Here is an 18971-nt window from a genome sequence, read left to right on the forward strand (position 1 = left end):
TTCCTCCTTCTCTTTTGTCCAGATGGGGCGATGTGACAGTTGTAGGAAACAGAGCTACATGACTGAGAAGCTGCAGTGTTTAGGATCAGTCCGTAACTTCTGCAACCTGAGCTGTCTGCTGCAGTATTGTTACCTGCATTTTGAAATGAGCCAACACACCAGCAGTAATGGTACAGGAGCAGCCCCACAGACACCATATGGTAAATTTTGTCATCATATCAATCATTGTATGATATTCCATTTTAAAAAAATATACTTTTATATACTGGATCCTGGATGTCAAAGTCATCATTAGGTGTCAGGTCTAATCCCATCTGTCTCGCCTTCTAGTGCCCACCCAGCCCTACCACTCCTCAAAGATGAATCCTGTCATAGCTGATGTTGTATCATTGGCCAATGGCTCTGCCACTCAACCCAGTGTGTCAGCTGATACTGCTCTGACTGGTTAGTTAATAGCCATTTATTCTGGTCAAACTCATTATGTGAGCAGAGCAAACGGTAAAAGCAAAATCCTCCTTTCACCTGCTGCCTTCCTCTGTGTCTTGGAACAGTCAATAAGATTGCTAAACAAGTTCTGTTTGCCATGAGAGATCAATCGTTTCTATATTTAATATATTCTATATTTTAACCAACTATTATACAATATACAGTTACATTAGTTAAATGTTGGAACAAAGATGTCTATGACTCATCTAAAGGAGTTACAAGTAAGCTTCAGTGGCTGAGATGAGAGCCCAGATATCAGTTCAACTGAGAAACTGTGGCTGGACATAAAAAAAAGGCTGTTGACTCCTGGGCAGTTTGGCCAAGAAAGACTGGGGGGAAATTGCATTGTCTATGTGTTCACAGGTGATTGAAGCCTATCCACAGAAAGACTAACTGCGGTCAAATGTATGTCTACTAAATACTGAATTAAGGGGGTGAATACCTACCTATTATTTTAGGCTTAATATTTTTTATTAAATTTGTTTTCATGTTGAGGTGAAATAACATTGGTGTGGGTGGATGTGCTTTTTAAAAAAGGACAAGTTACAGTGGCCATGATTCAGTGTAGTAAAGAAATATCACGATGGGGTTTGGTCGTACAGTGCTGTTCTTTTTTTAATTATAATTCCTCTTTTGTAGGAGCACTTCCAACCTCCAGTGTTGACGGCAAGAACCTCGACCACGTGTGTACTCTGTATTTGTGTTTGAAATTATGTGAACCTGCAGACGAGACAATTTTAGTATCCAAAAATGGAGTCCGACAAAGAAAGATGTCAGATGGCACATAATATAATTTATTTAATCATATTAGATTTTCAGTGTTTTTTTTTTTTTTTGTGGTGTCTGTGTCCAGGCAAGTACTCAGACTGACGCCATGCGTGTGCCTGTGTCCCGTCGACGTCAAATGAAGAACAAGTCTGTTCTGTGTCGACCCTTCACGGTGGACCAAGAAATCACGTGCCAGTTGCCAGCACCTTCCATTGAGTCAGGTAACTAGACCTTCCTGAACAGGATGATCTTCATTAGCCTTCGCTCACACAGGACACACAACAATTGTATGGCAGGGTTAAGGAGAACAAGCTTAATCTGAGCTACACACTGTTGAGAAGCTTCTTCCTAGTTAAACACATTACAGGATGTATTGTACCTGTAGACATCTTTATAGCATAGAGTATTTTAAACCAGTTTCATTTTTTAAACCTGACAATGGTGAGTGTTGTTTACAACTTTTTTTTTTCTTTTTCTATCCCAACCATATATCGATCTCTAAACCCTCTGACAAACAGCTCTCCTCAGTGGAGGGTGGTGTTTCACTTTGAGACAGTTGTTATTTATTAATCTCACAAATCAGACTAGCTAGTTACAATAGTGAACGTGTCAAAACGTTGGCAAAAGAACTTGATGTATTTGATGTTGTTGGCTAATATTGATTTTTTTTTTTTTTTTTTTTTTTTTTTAATTCAGTGTAAAACAGTCTTCAAATACAAAAATACAATCCTGTAGTAAACATTTGTGCTTAAAACTTTAATGGGGCTAACAGCAATCACTGACAATATTTTGGTGGAAGTGATCTAAGTAGCAATGCTCCCTCAGGCTTTTGTTATTTTATTTTACTTATTTTTTTGTGGCTGTTAAGCATATTTTACCCACTATAAAGCCACTATAAATATAACTATATATGTTTTAAATAAGACATCAAGACATAATATAATATAAAAGAAATGCAAGTCATAAAAAAATAAAAAATTAAGACATAATTGACCTAATGCAGCATCTATTTATTTAATTTCTTTCATTCATTCAGTTATTGGTTGTTGACAACTAGCTGTCTTAATAATTGCACCAGCTCTGCTAGATAGCCCCTCACAACCCGACCAGCCGTCTGCTGAAGCCTCCACATCTTCAGCACTGTCACCAAAACCTCAGGGACAAACTCAGTCGTGTAATGGCGTGCCGGCTCGCCTGAGCGGACGGCATTTCCTGGGCAAGAGGGACACTGACTCCGACTGTAAGGTCTGCTCCCAGTACAAACGGAAGAGAGTGGACAAGGAGGAAGAAGAAGAAGAAGAGGAGAGAAAGAAGCAGAAGATGGAGGAGCCAGAGAAGAAAAGTGATGAAGAGACGTGTAACAGATGGGAAGAGGAGAGAAATGAGAAGGAGCGCTGTGAAACCAAGGATGATGAGCAGAGTGAAACAGCGAGGAGGCAAACTTCCTATTACTGTAAGACATGTACAGGAGAGCCCAGCCTCTGTCCTGTGCCCTGTTTTGAACTCTACCACACCAGACTGATCTACAAAACCGCTCCTGAACTGGAAACACAAGGTGAGTCTTCTAAATAGCACCAATATACATTCAGCATTAAAATGTAAAAAATGTATTTGTACCACAGCGATATCTACTTTAAAATGTTTCTATTTCTAGTTTGTGTACAGTTTGTGTAATTGTGATGATTTCAAAATTGTAAATGCTATTGCCAACAGAATAGCAGTCATATACTGGCATGGTCTCGTTTCCAAGTAAATTTAAACTGACTTTTTTTAAGAGGGTCGAGTTCGTCACCCGAATTTTTCTCTCCACAGCCTCCTGATCTGCTGCCACAAGAAGTTGTCTTCTGCCCTCACCACGGACAAAGATAACGACTACAGGGTTAACTGGTTGTCTTCACACCTTCACTACTATAGTGACTGTAATGTCAGATTAGTTTTAAGTGTAACCTAAAAGCTTAATGACAGCAAAGACACTAGTTTTCAGTTGTGACATGAATGTGTATTTGCAAACTGGCAGTGCTGTGAAATGATGCACCTAAAGGTGTGTTTCTGTGTCTAGCTTTTTTTAATACAATAAACTAAAGATGGCAGTATTTATAAATTATTCTGCAGACTGTCTGCCGCCTCTTCCCAGTAAGAGCATTTATTTTCTGTTGAAATATTGTAACTTAAGTCATCTAAATATGATAAATGAATTGGTGGCTTGACAGTCTAAATAACACCGAAATGCTTTAAGGTGTTTCACTAACCTACAGACAGTTCACTTCTGTAACGTGCTAGGAAAAAATATGCTTTACCTCAGTGACTACATGAGCAGAAATAGGCACATTATTAAAGCTGATTTCAGTCATGGTACATGTGTTAAGTATCCTAAAAGTCATGAATCTTCCTCATGTTGCCTCAGGAAATTGAGTTTTGCAGTCTACATCATCCAGTCCAGTGATATGACTTCAGGCTGTGGGCAGAAAATATATTCACTTAATTGTTTCATTGCAACACATTGTGTTGTGTTGTACAACCAGCTTTAAGCTGCTAAATTACTTTTTGCCCATATGCAGGGGGAAAAAAAGCAGTGTCAAAGGTGGAGAATCGGGAAACAAACTATTCCAAATCATATTCCTAGGTTTTATGAGGTGGCTTATAAACCAACACCAAATACCATCTTAATTTGTTCCGTGGGGCCGAGCCCAAACAACTACTTTGAAAAAATGTTTTCATGTAGCGTGTAATGTTTGATTACTAAATATGTATTGAATATTTTTTTTCCACTGGAATTCACTATAAGGCCCTGTTTATATTTACTAAATTTTTATTCAATAACATAGACCCTGTCTCCATGGGGTACTAAACTAGAATTAGCTCTGGATTTCTCATACCACTGTAGTTAAGCAAAGACTAAATGGCCACAGTAATAGCAACTCCAATCCGATAAAAGAGCGTATTAATCAAAGATCAACGGCTTTCGGCTTGTCCCTTCAGGGGTCACCACAGCGGACCGTGTTCTGCACGTTGATTTGGCGTGAGTTTACACCGGATGCCCTTCCTGCCCCAACCCTCCCATTTTTATACGGGCTCGGGGCTGGCACTAGGGTGGCCTTTGGTGGGATCCACACCTGATTTGATGCGATTCGATCCTGCAGCCTTCTGTATCCCAACCTGATGCTCAGGCCCCCAGAAAGTATTATTGTTATGACTGCGTAAATTATTTTATACCCTGTTTTAAATACACTGCACTGGCAGTGTAATAATGACATTTGTATTGCAGATACAACAGTTGCTCAACTTCAGTGTTCAAACCAGTGGTTGATCATTGGAGCATTACTGAGTAGATACATTATTTCTGTATTCCATGGTGTACTGTGAAAGTACTGAAGTGTTTGAATTAGTTTGAACAACCCACATACAAAACAGTGTCTTGTGGGTTGTAGCACAACAGAGGTTTAATTAACATATTTGAAGGTTTGTTAAAAAGTTTTTCTTCCTTCGCATATAGTGTTACTTTCCGGGCAGTCATCGCATAGAAATTAGACTTATTTAAGTTGGGTATCAATTAGAGGAACATCTGCTACCACTTGAATTCTTCAAATGTGTGCGCGAAGAAACCAGCATTTATTTTTACGTTTAGCTAACTTATTTGTACTGTAACACTAAATTTTGATGTTTAATATGAATGTTTGAAAGTTGAATTTCCCTGCTGGACCTCAGTAATGATGTCAGTTCATCCATCTGCTGTCATAACAGGTCAGCTGTGGCTTGTTTGACATATGAGTTAAACATGACTTTATTCCAGCTCGTATTACACCTTTCATGTTTCCTTATTGTACAACATATTGTCTGTTTAATTTTTTTGTTACTTCTCTACTGTAATTGCATGATTTCTCACATTATTAAACTGATGTGTAAGAATCATGTTTCTTTACTGTCATTTTTTCTTTTCAAAAATTATTGCAACAACTTGGAACAGATTGTGGTTGTAGCAAAGCAAAAAATAAATTAAAACATTTAATTTGAGGAAACATTAGTGAGACCAATTATATTTTAGGCTGTATCTGCCATATTTCACACACAAAAATATGCAAGTAAAAAGAGCAACGATTCAATAGCTATTAGTGTATATCTGTATATATTTGTTTAAAAGTAAGAAACTTACTTAAAATACTTAACAATTGCTAGAAGTAACTATAGATACAATGGATATAGCTACTCTCTTGTCTCTAGTATCTTATCTATTAAACAAAAAATTTAACTATAAACTTCACAGAAAATGGCTGTCATTTTGTTTTATTTTAAAACATCTCTATAAAAATGTCTTTAAATAAATTGCAAAGTGGATTTAAAAAAAATAGCTGTACTTGATAAAGGCACAAATTGGTAGAAATGGGGACACTGCTGTGTTCCAGTGAGAATGGCGACATCTGCTGTCCACAACCTTGGCACTGCATTTTTATAGGGGGATAAACTCTAGTCCTGGTGCATATATGTATATACAACTAATAATTTAAATACATATAAGTACAATATTATAAATACTGCTGCTGGTACAATGTCTCAAGAAAAGCATCATAAATTGGATTACTTGTAGTCAGCAGTGTTCACATTTATATCCTTAGTAAATCTTCGTTAACTGACTGGTTAGCTCTGCCTCGTCACAGTTGGAAGTTCCCTGAATTAAATCTTTGAATCTGCCTGCCGACTGCAGCCTTTCTGACAAGATCAGTAGTTAAAGATAATGGATGGATAGATTGTACAGCATAACTGGGACATAATGTGAATTGTTCACAAACATAAAAATACAGATACACAGAAAAATATTATAAGTGTACTTTATCATTGTTCTATAAAAATCATATATAGTATAGTTGCCCGTTTAAGTGTGACCTACACATTGTAGATTTCATGTTATTTACAACTTACCATCTCTATCTCTCTCTGTGTTCTCCTCGCCTCAGGAGAGGAGAATGTAAAGGTGGTGATGGTGCCGGTCCCAGTTCCCGTCTTCATTCCTGTGCCTATGAACTTGTACTCCCAGCACACTCCTGTTCCAATGGCTATGCCAGTGCCTGTACGTCCTATTATGTTCATGTTCCCCGAAACTTTTATGGTTGAAAGACCTTCTATTGAGCTTTGTAGTTCTTGTATATTATTCATGAGCAGCAGTATACTCTTATCTCTGGTTTTCTCCAGGTTCCAGTACCCATAGTAGTACCACCACAGAACAAGGATGTGAAAGATGCAGCTGTCCAATCGGAGCCATTAGCTGTGATAGAAGACAAACAGAATAATCTGGATATTTCCTGTAGTGGTGAGGGCTTGGGAGGAGTGGATTTTTGTTTATAACACCAACAATATTTTACTTCTTTAATTTTCATCTGCATTTCTTTTTATGTCTCCTCCAGACCAGAGCAGTACTTATAGTGGAGACATGAAGTCAGAGGTAGTGAATCCCATAGTCAGTGAAGATGAGAAGACTCAAATGGCCACACAAGCCAACCTGACTTTTACTGGAAGCACAGAGAACATCACGGTGTCAGCTGATCCTCAACTTAATGCCCTGCCTGAGAGGATTGCAACAAGCGACCCACCACCATCCATAAGCACCGAGTATCCTCCCTCCTCTCCAATTATGGACTTGGAGAGTGACTTTCCACCTGGTGAGAGTCTGCACAACTCACAGAGTGGTGAGGAAAAAACACACAGTGTCACTCACACGTTTTGTTTTTCTGTGTGTGTTTCTGCAGAATCGTTGGGTCAGAAGCTGTTGGTGCAACAGCGAGGAGTGAAGAGGCCCAGAGAAGGTTTCTCGAGCCGCAAGCGGGTATGATGAGTTTCTCAGTATCTGATTTAAAATTGTTTACTGACTTAACTTTGTCATCAGCAGTTTTCCAGCAGGATGCTCTTTCATTCTTTAGCTGGCAGTTGGTGTTTGTTTTGTGCGGAAATAACTTTTTCCTGAAGGATTTCCAACAAATCAAACTGAAATGGTTCATGTATTTATAGAACAAATACTGTGGCCACCATTTATAAGTGCAACTTGTTTTATTTCAACCAATTTCTGCCCAGTATTCACTGCATTTCTGTTTAACCAGAGTCGAAGGCGGACTAGTTCAGTGAACCGTAGTACAGTGGTCACTCCAGCGGTTTCCAAACTGAACTACCTGTATGGGGTTAAAGCCTGGAAGAGTTGGGTCCAACAGCACAACAAGCAAGCACCAGAATGTGAGACTGAGTTCTCTTTATTATTGTGGCTTTGTTTCCCTCTTGTACATTTATCAGTCTGCACTACATGTACTTTACTTTTTCAACTTGCAGCCAATCGAGTGCATTTGAAAGAGGACATCCTTCAATGTGATTCTGAGGAGCTGAGCTGTGCTCTGTCCTGCTTCATCAAAGAAGTGAGGCGACCAAATGGAGAGGCCTACAGCCCAGACAGCATCTTCTACCTCTGTCTGGGAATACAACAGGTCTGCACACAAAAATATTCTTTCTTTTCGAGTGTCTTTCTGCTTTTTCCTCACTATTTGACTTTTTTTTTGTTTTTCCCTCTCTTTGGACAGTTTCTGTTTATGAAGGGCCGAATTGAGAACATTTTCACTGACAAGCTCTACAGTCAGTTTGCCACTGAGGTCACTAGGATGTTGCAACTCTGGAAGCCAAAACTGCTACCTAATGGTATGATCATCATGCTGGATTTACATTACCTACAACTTTAAAGCTGCAATAATCATTGCTTTCATTTTAAGACTTGGCAAAAAGAGGGGGGTTACCATAGTAACCAGCCCCACTACTCTACAGGCAGACAAGCTTAACCTCTAGCGATGGTGGAGCATTTAGCTGGATATTTATCTCAGCTGTTTTTCCCCTGCTTTCTCCTAACTCCTTCAGGTGCTGTTGTGTCCTCCCGTATTGAAGAGTCCTACCTGTGGGAGTGTAAGCAGCTGGGCGCCTACTCCCCCATAGTGTTACTCAACACGCTGCTCTTCTTCTGCACAAAAAACTTTGGCTTCACGACCCTGGCGCAGCACCAAAGCCTTTCCTTTACAAACTTTACTCGGTGCTCCAAATCCTGCAGCCGAGCCGGCAAAGTCCACTACCTCCATTACCAGGGAAGCAGCGCTGCCACGCCCAGCCGGGAAGAGACAAGTGGTTGTGATGTTTATTATTTTTAATTATTAATAAAATATTTTAATATTAAATATATTATTATTGTTATTATTATGATTATATATTTCATTATAATTATATAAAGTCCATATAATTTAAATTGAAAAAGTAAGAATTATGTAGTTTGTGTGTGTGAACATAATTGATAATTCATCTGAAATGCTAAGAGAGTTTTGATATGTACTGTTCTTAGAGCGTCTCAGAAAAAGACAAGCAGAGAATAAAGCAGACCTGGAGATGCTGGAAAATGTCACCAACCCTCTACACTGTCCTGTCAGACTCTATGAGTTCTACCTCTCTAGATGGTGAGACAGAAACACACAAACACACAAACACACACACGCAGGCAAACACTATTATTACAGCTATAAAACTGAACTTGTGTGTCCTCAGCCCAGAGATGGTGAAGAAGAGAAGTGACATGTTTTACCTCCAACCTGAAGAGAATGTTCACACAAACAGGTTAGTGTCATTCACTACCTGAAAATCTAGCAAATATCGAATGGAGAAGCCAGAAATGGGAATACCTGCCTCTCTACGAGTTGGCTCTGAGTAAGATAGATTTAACATGATGGGATTAATTAAAGGAATAGTTTGACATTTTGGAAATGCTCTTGTTTGTTTATTGTTGTTCCTCTAAGCTTTACATTAAGAAGCGAAGGCATTGTCGGATTTTTACTAAACAAAACCCACTTACATCTTTACTGCCTACATCTTTCCAAAAAATGTGATTCTTAACGTGCCTCTCAACAGTTCACACTGGTACACGTCTCAACCATTAGAGGACAGCACCCTTCAGAGCATGCTGTCACGCATCTTGGCTGTCAGAGAGGTTCCCCAAGAAAAGGAAGCAGCCCAGCATCTATCATCGGCCACCAATAATGACAGTAGCTTAAAGTGACACGAAGGTCCACCCGTCTGCGATCTACCCTGCAACAGAACCCAAAGAGGTGACAGAGGATTAAAGCCGACCAGTCTGTGAAATAAGGAGTTCCTGTACGAACCCTTACCATCAGACATTCAAAGTCATTAGCGACACAAAGAGACAATATTTTAAAGAACTGGGACCATGGGTTAGTTGTATTTATTTACCTCAGCGGCCATCACCTCCTCACACGATTCACAGTGAGTTTACAAACATCTGATACCTTCAGATAAGGAAAAGGAAGTATTTAAGACTTCATTTTAACATTTTCTCATCTGTGTCACACCACAGAGATATATTTATCCTTATAATTTCCCAGATTGGTGGTTTTAAATACTACCAGTAAAACAATCCTGTCAAATGTACTTTTTATCACCACTATAGTGGTATACTGGTGTGAGCCAAAACTTCCTATGAAAACAGTCAGCGGTGGTAGACAATGAAAGGGCTGGTTTATAGTTGAAGGCTGTCTTTGCATCAGGTTTTGCTTATATGGAAAGTTTTATGCCTTTCAGACTCCTTAGGGTTATTATTGGTGTTTAAGTATGGAGAGAGAAAAAAACACTGAAACCTTTACAGCAGTACAGCTGCATTAAACTTCTCAAAGGTGGTAGTTTAGATGAAGCACTTAATTCTAATATAATCTAATTACAATATTGATAAGTGAAAGAATAAACATGTCATTGAAACACTTCATCAAACACAGCACACTGGAGAGAAATGACATTGACTTGATGTTAAAGCAGTTTAATGGATATCAGTGTAACCCATCTTGTAATGAGGAGACCTGGAGTTCCTCTCATTTTTTGTTTTATTTTAAACATATGATCTATTATGTTCATCCCATGTGGCCTTATTTCCTTATCTTCTTCCTTCTTTCACTTTGTTTTTTCATGGGCATTTGCCATTTTTTCAGGGTTTCCTCCAATCCTGTTATTCCCTCAAACAGTGCACTTGTATGTACAGTGCACTCACAAGGTGTAACTTTATTAGTTACACCTTACTAGTACTGTGTTGGACCCCATTTGTTTTAATTATCTGCATATATTCAACAAGATTAATGGAAAATGTCTTTGGAGATTTTGGTCTATCAACATGATACCATCACAGTTGCTAGAGGTTTGTTGGAGGTCATTTGAGTGCAGTGGACTCAATCATGTTCAAGAAAACAGTTTGAGATCATTTTACCTTTGTGACATGGAGAGTTATCCTGCTGGAAGTAGCCATAAAACGATGGGCACACTGTCGTCCTAAAGGGATGAATATGAACAGTATTGTGGGCCTGGTGGCTCAATTGGGTTGGGATACAGAAGGCAGCAGGATTGAATCCCACCGCACCAGTTGTGGCTCCGCCCAGCCACCAAGTGTGACAAAAAGATATCCCCCACACAATTACACCACCATCACCAGCCTAAACCACTGATACAAGGTAGGATGGATCAGTGGTTTTAAATATTGTTTATGACAAATCATGACCCTACCATCCGAATGTTGCAGTGTAAATCATGACTCATAAGACCAGGCAACGTTTTAAACCAGTCTGGCCGATCTCCTCTGACCTCTGGTGTCAAAAAGACATTTTTGCCCTAAGAACTGCCGCTCAGTGCTTATTTTGTCTTTTTCAAACCATTCTCTGTAAACCATAGAGATGGTTGTACCCAAAATTCCCAGTAGATTAGCAGTTTCTGAAATACTCAGACCAGCCTGTCTGGGATGCACAACCATGCCACATTCAAAGTTACTTAAATCTCCTTTCTCCTCCATTCTGATTCTCGGTTAAAACTTCAGAAGATCAACTTGACCAAGTCTATATGCCTAAAAACATTGAGTTGCTGTCACGTGATCGATTAGATATTTGATCTAACAAGCAGTTAAACAGGTGTAACTAATAACGTGATCAGTGAGTGTATCTCCTCCATCATTCCTGCTTAGGTCTGTGTTTATTCTCTGACAGAGCCAACATTTTCTTCTTTAGGACATTTTTGTTTTGTTTTTATTTCCTCTTCCTCAGGAAATTTATTTTGGAGATTTATAAAGCAGCAGACAACTCCTAACCATAACCTAAACCTTTGAGATTTCCTATATTATAACACATAGTGTGTATATTTTGTAGTATATTTGGGCTTTTATTGGCCACACATAAAATATGAAACAAGTATTATGACCGTGTGCCTAACACATTTACCACTGTGTCAGTGGTATTCAGTTCTGTTACTACTTATGACTTATGACTTTAGAATAAGAATTGGTGACTGACTCACAGATGAAATGTAGAAAACATAATTGGTCTAGGGTTGTTTGAAAACGCCTTTAAGTCAACTTGTTTACCAGTTGACCAAAATACTGATATATATGTATATATACATATATACATATATATCCAAGATGCTACTATAGTAGCTAATATGTCTTTTTTTAGGTAATAATTAACTCACTACCCACAAAACCATGTGTGGAAGTGAAGGAGCTAGTGCAGTTGTAATGGGCTCATTGTTACTTGCACTTTTAGCTGTTTATATTATGTCATTGAAGTGAGCGCACCTATACTTTTGCCTTCTTTTTAATTTTAGTCCATGTTACAGTGTGAATGAATCTGAAGACTGTCAATCACAGCAAGCCCAAGATGTCACCAGTGCTCTGCGCCAACATATACTGTGAGAGTCCTGATTTATGCGAAGCCAGTTCTTTAGGCCTGGTTGGTCTGTTTCTTTAAATAACATACTGTGACAGAGTCACTGCTGCTGGTGTAAAACAAAATATTCCTGTTACCACTGCTGTCTGAAACTTTCCATTGAGAGATTGTATAGTACGGAAGGGCCCAAAGAAAGTTTGACGTTTTATTGTCATGCACAAAATGCCATATTGCCATCTAATATTAAATACTCACCTTATTCTTTTCTTTCCTTAGTGTCGAGGCACATGATTTATGACAAAAGCATGATTGAAAAAAATGGGATTTGAGATTGTGAGTGAAGTTTGGGCAGTTTACAAACATTAAGTCATAAAATGTGTCAAGTTTATCCTTTTGTGTTTTGTCTGTGTTTTAGATCCTTTTGTGAAAATATGTTCATTAATGAATTTCCTTCTGTTTAACAATTCCCATTCTGTATTTAGTCTTGTCACTGAATACAACCAATGGCTTTAAAAGTGTTGACAAAACAGTATCGTCTCAAGGTTAAACTACTCCCGTAGCCTTGATCTAGCTTTTACAAAAGGAGACTGTTCAAAACTAAATTCATAGTGAAGTAATACTTTATAACAAACCCCTCTAAGCACACAATGTTCTTGGATAACAGTTTCATAAAAAGTGGCAACAAAACAATTTTCTAAATAGATGATGTTTAGATCAGCACATTTATTAAAAAAAGAAAATAATTCTGATGATTAAAACTTAAACATATTGAAATACTTTGCCAGTACAGAAATTATATTTTCAATAACTATATGTGTACTACTTTACCCACAACAAATAAATGTAAAATGCGTCTAATAAATCTGTAATTTTCAGTTTTTGCAGTAGGATTCTTGTGTTGAAATTTGTACATCGAATCAAATCAAAGTTTATTTATATAGCACTTTAGAACAACCGACAGGTTGACCAAAATGCTTTACAGTAAAAAATAAGAGATTTAAAATGTATAAAATGCAGAGACGTCATTAAACACAATAATCTAGAGAAACACAGATAAATCCTTGAAGTACTAAAAGGAAATAAAAATTTAACAACCAATTTAAAACTAATACATTGATAAAATAATTGATGTTTTTAATGCTTTTAGAAGTTTCAAATTCACAAATGTTTAATATTAGTTTAAATGTGGTCAGATGCTTAGTGTTAACAGAATGAACAATAAACCCATGTAAGCTCTCAACACCCTCAAGTGATAAAATAGTGAGAGGTCTATCTTTCCTTAATTATTTCCCTTTCCTGTGAGCACACAAGCACATCAGGAAGTTTAATATCACAGTGGGATTTATTACTTATCTGTCATTTGAATAGTGATTTGTTTCCTGCTGCTGCAGCTAACAGATGACAGTTCAGCATGACTGCTAATATGTTCACATATACACTCACTGTTCACTTTATAAGATGAACCTGTATAATCTAATGCAATCCAATTGCAGCTCTGCTAAAAATTGTTGAAATAGTTGTCAGAAATCTTTTCTATTTGCTTATTAATGAGGTCATAATTGGTGGTGGAGTCTTACCGGAGTGCATTATGTTAAGAGGTGGTTCTAATCTTTTGGCCACCCTATTCAAAATGAATGAGGGGCTGTTTATGTACTTAATTACCTATCAGCTCATATTATAAACATAATTTTTTAAAAGGGCCATTGCAGAATAACTAGTTTCACTTGTTTTATTTCAGTAAAAGTTAAAAAATGTGCTTAAAATTTTAAGTCCATCTGAAGTGAGAGTGAGTGAATAAAGGCACTCAGTCAAAACATGTGATGAGTTAAAAGGTAAATATTTCCAACAGTAAGGTAATTTTTTAGCTCATGAAAGTCAAATGTCAATAGTTGCTTTAGACTTTCTTATTTACATTAAACTGTATCTTCTCTACTGGCTAAAAATACAAATAAGAAATAGACAAGTATAAGTCACACCATTGAACCCGTTCATAATATGTTTATTCAAGTCTATCTTTTGAAATCAATTACAACACAGATCAAACACACTAACAATAACATAAAGTGACCAATTCATCAAACTGTTTACAGCTTTTAGTCTTTTAGTGCATGTTGAACATTTGTTTATTTAAAGGAAATTGCATTCTGCTAAAAACAAGACTGATGGTGGAGTACTATTGTTTCTGTGATGTCTATAGTGAGAGAAGCTGTGGAGATGTAGGTGGAAGGGGAGGCGTTGTCTATGTGTCTGCAGACAAGGGGAGAGATGCCAGCTTGGGGTCCAGAACTGAACCTGTTGAACTATTGATTAAGCTCATTGGCGGAAATGGCATTTTGCTAAAAACAAGATATTTTATATCAAATTTTGCCAAGTGCACTTTGACCTGGTCAATTATATTTTCTACTGTCATATTTTTCCCTCCAGAGGGTCACACCCTTCCATAAGGGGTCAAAGAAATTGACGGGAAGCTGCTACAGAGCTTTAACACAACGAGCCAAACTGCTCGCTCTTATGACATATTAAACAGTCACCAGTTGTCCATAACCTGTTTTATATTTGACAGCCCAGGAGCTCTTTACCAATTGAACAGTACGTTCTATGTTTTTGCTTTAAATATATGAAGACAAACACTAAACGTTTGACACTCAGAGAGGAGTAATGCTTAGGCGATACCCTTGAAACAGAAGAAACAGGAGAGGTTAAAAAAATTCATATTCAAAACAAAGGAAAAATGCCAATAGCAAAACAAGTGTGGAAACAAAACAGATATTTAATGACAAGAAAACCAATTTGCACTTCTGCTAAGGACAATAAGCTTACGGTGGAACTACTGAGTGACTAAACTGTTGTCAAAATTACTATTTGTAAGCCAACTTGAACCATACTGCCAGTTCTAATGCTTGTATAGTAAAAAGGCAGTGATGGTAGGTATCTAGGCTATGTCCTCTTCACCCTCCTCCTCAAACTCTCCCTCTTCCTCAGCAGTGGCGTCCTGGTACTGTTGGTACTCAGACACCAGGTCATTCATGTTGCTCTCAGCCTCTGTGAACTCCATCTCATCCATGCCCTCACCTGTGTACCTGCAGCAATACATGGAGAGAGAGAGACAGAGTGAGCATTGAGGAATATTTCTTTTCACATGACATTAATGTATACATTTGGGGTAAAAACAGGTCACTTCAATCCCTCACCAGTGGAGGAAGGCCTTGCGGCGGAACATGGCGGTGAACTGCTCAGAGATGCGCTTGAACAGCTCCTGAATGGCTGTGCTGTTGCCAATAAAGGTGGCAGCCATTTTGAGGCCACGGGGAGGGATGTCACAGACCGCTGTCTTAACATTGTTGGGGATCCACTCCACAAAGTAGCTGCTGTTCTTGTTCTGCACGTTGAGCATCTGCTCGTCCACCTCTTTCATGGACATGCGGCCTCGGAAGATGGCAGCAACTGTTAGGTAGCGCCCGTGGCGTGGGTCACAAGCTGCCATCATGTTCTTGGCATCAAACATCTGCTGGGTGAGTTCAGGAACTGTCAAAGCCCTAGAACAAAAAAGGTGAAAATTTGGGATTTACTTCGATATTAAAATATACATCTAAAATAGTGTTTTCCTGCCACTGTACCTGTACTGCTGGCTGCCACGACTGGTGAGAGGAGCAAAACCTGGCATGAAGAAGTGCAGCCTGGGGAAAGGCACCATGTTGACTGCCAGTTTCCTCAAATCTGCATTGAGCTGGCCAGGGAAGCGCAGGCAAGTGGTTACCCCACTCATTGTTACTGACACAAGGTGGTTAAGATCACCGTAGGTGGGTGTGGTGAGCTTTAGCGTGCGGAAGCAGATGTCATACAGGGCCTCATTATCAATACAGAAGGTCTCGTCTGTGTTCTCGACCAGCTGGTGGACAGAGAGAGTGGCATTGTATGGCTCCACCACTGTGTCTGACACCTGGCGTGGGAGAGAGGAAATAAAGAAGATGAGGGGACCGAATAAACAGGTGGGGGGATAAATATTGTAATATTGTAATGAATGAGGCGTACTTTGGGTGAGGGTACCACACTGAAAGTGTTCATGATGCGATCTGGATACTCCTCTCGGATTTTGCTGATAAGCAGCGTACCCATGCCAGACCCAGTACCTCCTCCCAGGGAGTGTGTGAGCTGGAAGCCCTGGAGGCAGTCACAGCTCTCTGCCTCCTTTCTCACCACATCCAGGACCGAGTCCACCAGTTCAGCCCCCTCAGTGTAGTGGCCTTTAGCCCAGTTATTACCAGCTCCGCTCTGGCCTGTGTTATATGCAAATAAGGGCACATTTCAAAGAAGCAGTGTCAAAAATCACCCAGATCTTTTTGTCTCTGAAATACAAACTCACCATCAAAAGATTGAATTATGTCAACTGAACTTTTTTCTTGTTTAGAAATGAAAATTCTCATTCATCCAGGTTTGGTTTTCAGAATACAATTTTATAATAAAGTCAACTGGACTTAGAAACTGGGTTTAGAATTTCAAATAGGTTAGAAATGTTTCGCTACTTATCCAAGCAGCTTCTTCAGTCTGAATAAGGTGGTTAGAAAACCCAGTGATATCCTCCAGAGTAGGCCTTTGTTCCACTGGGGCTTGAAAGGGCTCTTTAGGGTGCCAGGGATGTGGGAACATGTTGGAGTCATCGAGATGTAACAATTACGACCCTAAATCCCTAAGATGGGGTTGTTAGGTGTGGCCCTCTTGGTGGATGTATGAAGTCATCCACCAAGAGGAAATCATCCTGGGGATGGATGAAAGAGCAGTATGAAAAATGGGAGACGGGTTGTGCCTGAGGCCTCCTCTGTTGAGAGAATGATTCTTCACATCACATCTTCACATACTCCTGTCTCATACCATCTGTCTTCTCTGTCCAAAATGTGTACATTGTCATCTTCAAACGAGTGTCCTTTGTCCTTCAGGTCTAGGTACAATGCTGATTCTGGTCCTGAGGTGTTGCTTCTCCTGAGCTTTTGTCTTAGTGTGTTGTTGGGTTTGTGTGAGTTGTCAGGAAGAGCAAGACCCCCTCATACATCCACAAAGAGAGCCACACCAAACAACCGCCATCCTAGGGGTTTAGGGAGTTACATCATGATGACATCCTACCTTAACAAGCTTATTCAGGCCAGGGTGAAATAATCAGACTAAAGAAGCAGCTTGAATAAATAGCGGAACATTTCTAACCAAGATGAAAAAAGTCCAGTTGACATGAATACACTATAATATTCTGTTAACCAAACCTGGATGGATTAGAATCCTCACTGACACAAACTCATAATAGTTGCAGATTAAAACACAATTTACTTAGTTAAATACGTATGAATGCACAAAGGATATTTAATATATAAAATAATCTGCATCTACATTCTTACCAAACACAAAGTTGTCTGGTCTAAAGATCTGGCCAAATGGCCCAGACCTCACAGAGTCCATTGTGCCAGGCTCCAGGTCCACCAGCACTGCACGAGGAACATACTTGCCACCTGGTGATGCAAATACAGGCATAAGGAGATTATAGCCAACGGAAATGTTGACCAAGCTACCTAATCTATCTATAATAATAATAATAATAACAACTACTACTATTATGACTTCCATACATTTTTGGTGCTCAACTACTTTGGAATGCTTTCATCTAGAAACACAGTTCAAACTTTAGAAAGTTTAGCTTAAAAAGGACATTATTGCCTGTATCTTATAAAAACAGCTATTAAAAAAATAGTTCAGCTATTTTCAGCTTTGCTTGGATAATCCTTTCAGTGCTGAAGCACTCTCTTTGGAAATGGTTTTTGTAGTTACCAATAATGACCAATCTAATTACAGTTAAGCTGTGTAATTGTGCAATTAATTTATCAGTTTTATATAAAGTATGAATCAAGGTCACAAAGTTTGGAATTGCAGGTCAAGTTAGCTACTAAGTAAAGCCAAAAATTGCAATGAAAAAGTGGTTTGCGAAGTTTATAGTTTTTACCTATTAATTGAAACTTTCTATAAATTTTATTTTAAAATTTTATTTTAAATTTACTTAGCACATTTCGTCTCGTCAATAAAGATTTATCGTCAGTCGCTTAATCGGGGTCTTGATAACGTTACAAATGACACTAAGGCTGCTCTGTTTGTATGTAATAAAACAGACCACTTGGGATTTGTTGCATCTCGGAAACAGGGCAACCATAACTAGGAAGAAGAGTAAAATGGCCCCAGTGGATTTAAGACGTCAAAGCTCCAAACGAGGGAAGAACCTTCTGCTGGATGACTAACGTACCAACAAACTTACCATTCAGTATTAAATTACTTTCTTAGATAATCAAATGAATAATCAACAACTGAGCAGCAAAGTGAAGCTAACCTGATGCCTCGTTGTAATAAACGCTGATTCGCTCCAGCTGCAGGTCGCTGTCCCCATGGTATGTCCCGGACGGGTCGATGCCATGTTCGTCACTTATCACCTCCCAGAACTACAGGAAAAATAAGAGTTTAACATGACAGTTAAATTAGTTGGCTTGGTATAACATGACTGACCCCTGTGAGTCAGTCCAATCAGTTGAAATATGGACACCAAGGCTATCATTAGCTTTGTCGCTAAGTAAGCTAGTTTAGCAAACCGCCCAAACCAAATTTAACATTCACGCTCCTTTACAGTGAGTTAAGATCTCACTTTAACACCAAAGTCTTTCTAACCTTGGCTCCAATCTGATTTCCACATTGGCCTGCCTGCAAGTGAACGATCTCCCTCATTTTGTTCGAAATGAAGACCTTTTGACAAACGACTGAATAGACACAGTTATTACCCCTCTACTCCAGCAACGAACTAACGTAGAATGTAGAAGCTTTGCCACTCACAGACTGTCGATAGACGCTATTGGAGCAACTACACGTCAGTCAATCTATATCAAGCATCTGATAGGTTAAGAAAACTTCCCTTTTATTTTTGATTGGATGGTGTTCTGGGAGTTCCGTTGTCTTAGCGACACGCAGTAGATTTTA

General features: G+C 38.8%; 2 protein-coding genes across 6 annotated transcripts in view; one reads left to right on the top strand and one right to left on the bottom strand.

The window, feature by feature from the left end:
• The window catches only part of si:ch211-266o15.1 (zinc finger MYM-type protein 4), a 23378-nt gene extending 8694 nt beyond the window's left edge, over positions 1 to 14684 (top strand). For all 5 annotated transcript variants that reach the window (XM_067479881.1, XM_067479879.1, XM_067479880.1 and 2 more), the window contains 15 exons: positions 23 to 200; positions 331 to 444; positions 1126 to 1169; positions 1340 to 1475; positions 6204 to 6316; positions 6439 to 6556; positions 6651 to 6905; positions 6993 to 7069; positions 7341 to 7470; positions 7564 to 7715; positions 7809 to 7923; positions 8137 to 8397; positions 8609 to 8720; positions 8809 to 8877; positions 9169 to 14684. In XM_067479881.1, the coding sequence (XP_067335982.1) occupies positions 23 to 200; positions 331 to 444; positions 1126 to 1169; positions 1340 to 1475; positions 6204 to 6316; positions 6439 to 6556; positions 6651 to 6905; positions 6993 to 7069; positions 7341 to 7470; positions 7564 to 7715; positions 7809 to 7923; positions 8137 to 8397; positions 8609 to 8720; positions 8809 to 8877; positions 9169 to 9316 (2022 nt within the window). In that variant the 3' untranslated portion in view covers positions 9317 to 14684. The remainder of the gene's footprint in view (positions 1 to 22; positions 201 to 330; positions 445 to 1125; positions 1170 to 1339; positions 1476 to 6203; positions 6317 to 6438; positions 6557 to 6650; positions 6906 to 6992; positions 7070 to 7340; positions 7471 to 7563; positions 7716 to 7808; positions 7924 to 8136; positions 8398 to 8608; positions 8721 to 8808; positions 8878 to 9168) is intronic.
• Positions 13956 to 18825, bottom strand: LOC137101457 (tubulin beta-4B chain-like). Its single transcript, XM_067479886.1, has 7 exons — positions 18666 to 18825; positions 18334 to 18442; positions 17357 to 17467; positions 16005 to 16249; positions 15590 to 15912; positions 15164 to 15508; positions 13956 to 15052 (listed from the first exon to the last, which is right to left on the bottom strand). The coding sequence occupies exons 1-7, from the start codon at positions 18720 to 18722 to the stop codon at positions 14905 to 14907; spliced, it is 1338 nt and encodes a 445-aa protein (XP_067335987.1). The 5' UTR covers positions 18723 to 18825; the 3' UTR covers positions 13956 to 14904.
• Positions 18826 to 18971: the final 146 nt, after the last annotated feature.

Source organism: Channa argus, chromosome 16 (genome assembly GCF_033026475.1).
Source record: "Channa argus isolate prfri chromosome 16, Channa argus male v1.0, whole genome shotgun sequence".
Lineage (NCBI taxonomy): Eukaryota > Metazoa > Chordata > Actinopteri > Anabantiformes > Channidae > Channa > Channa argus.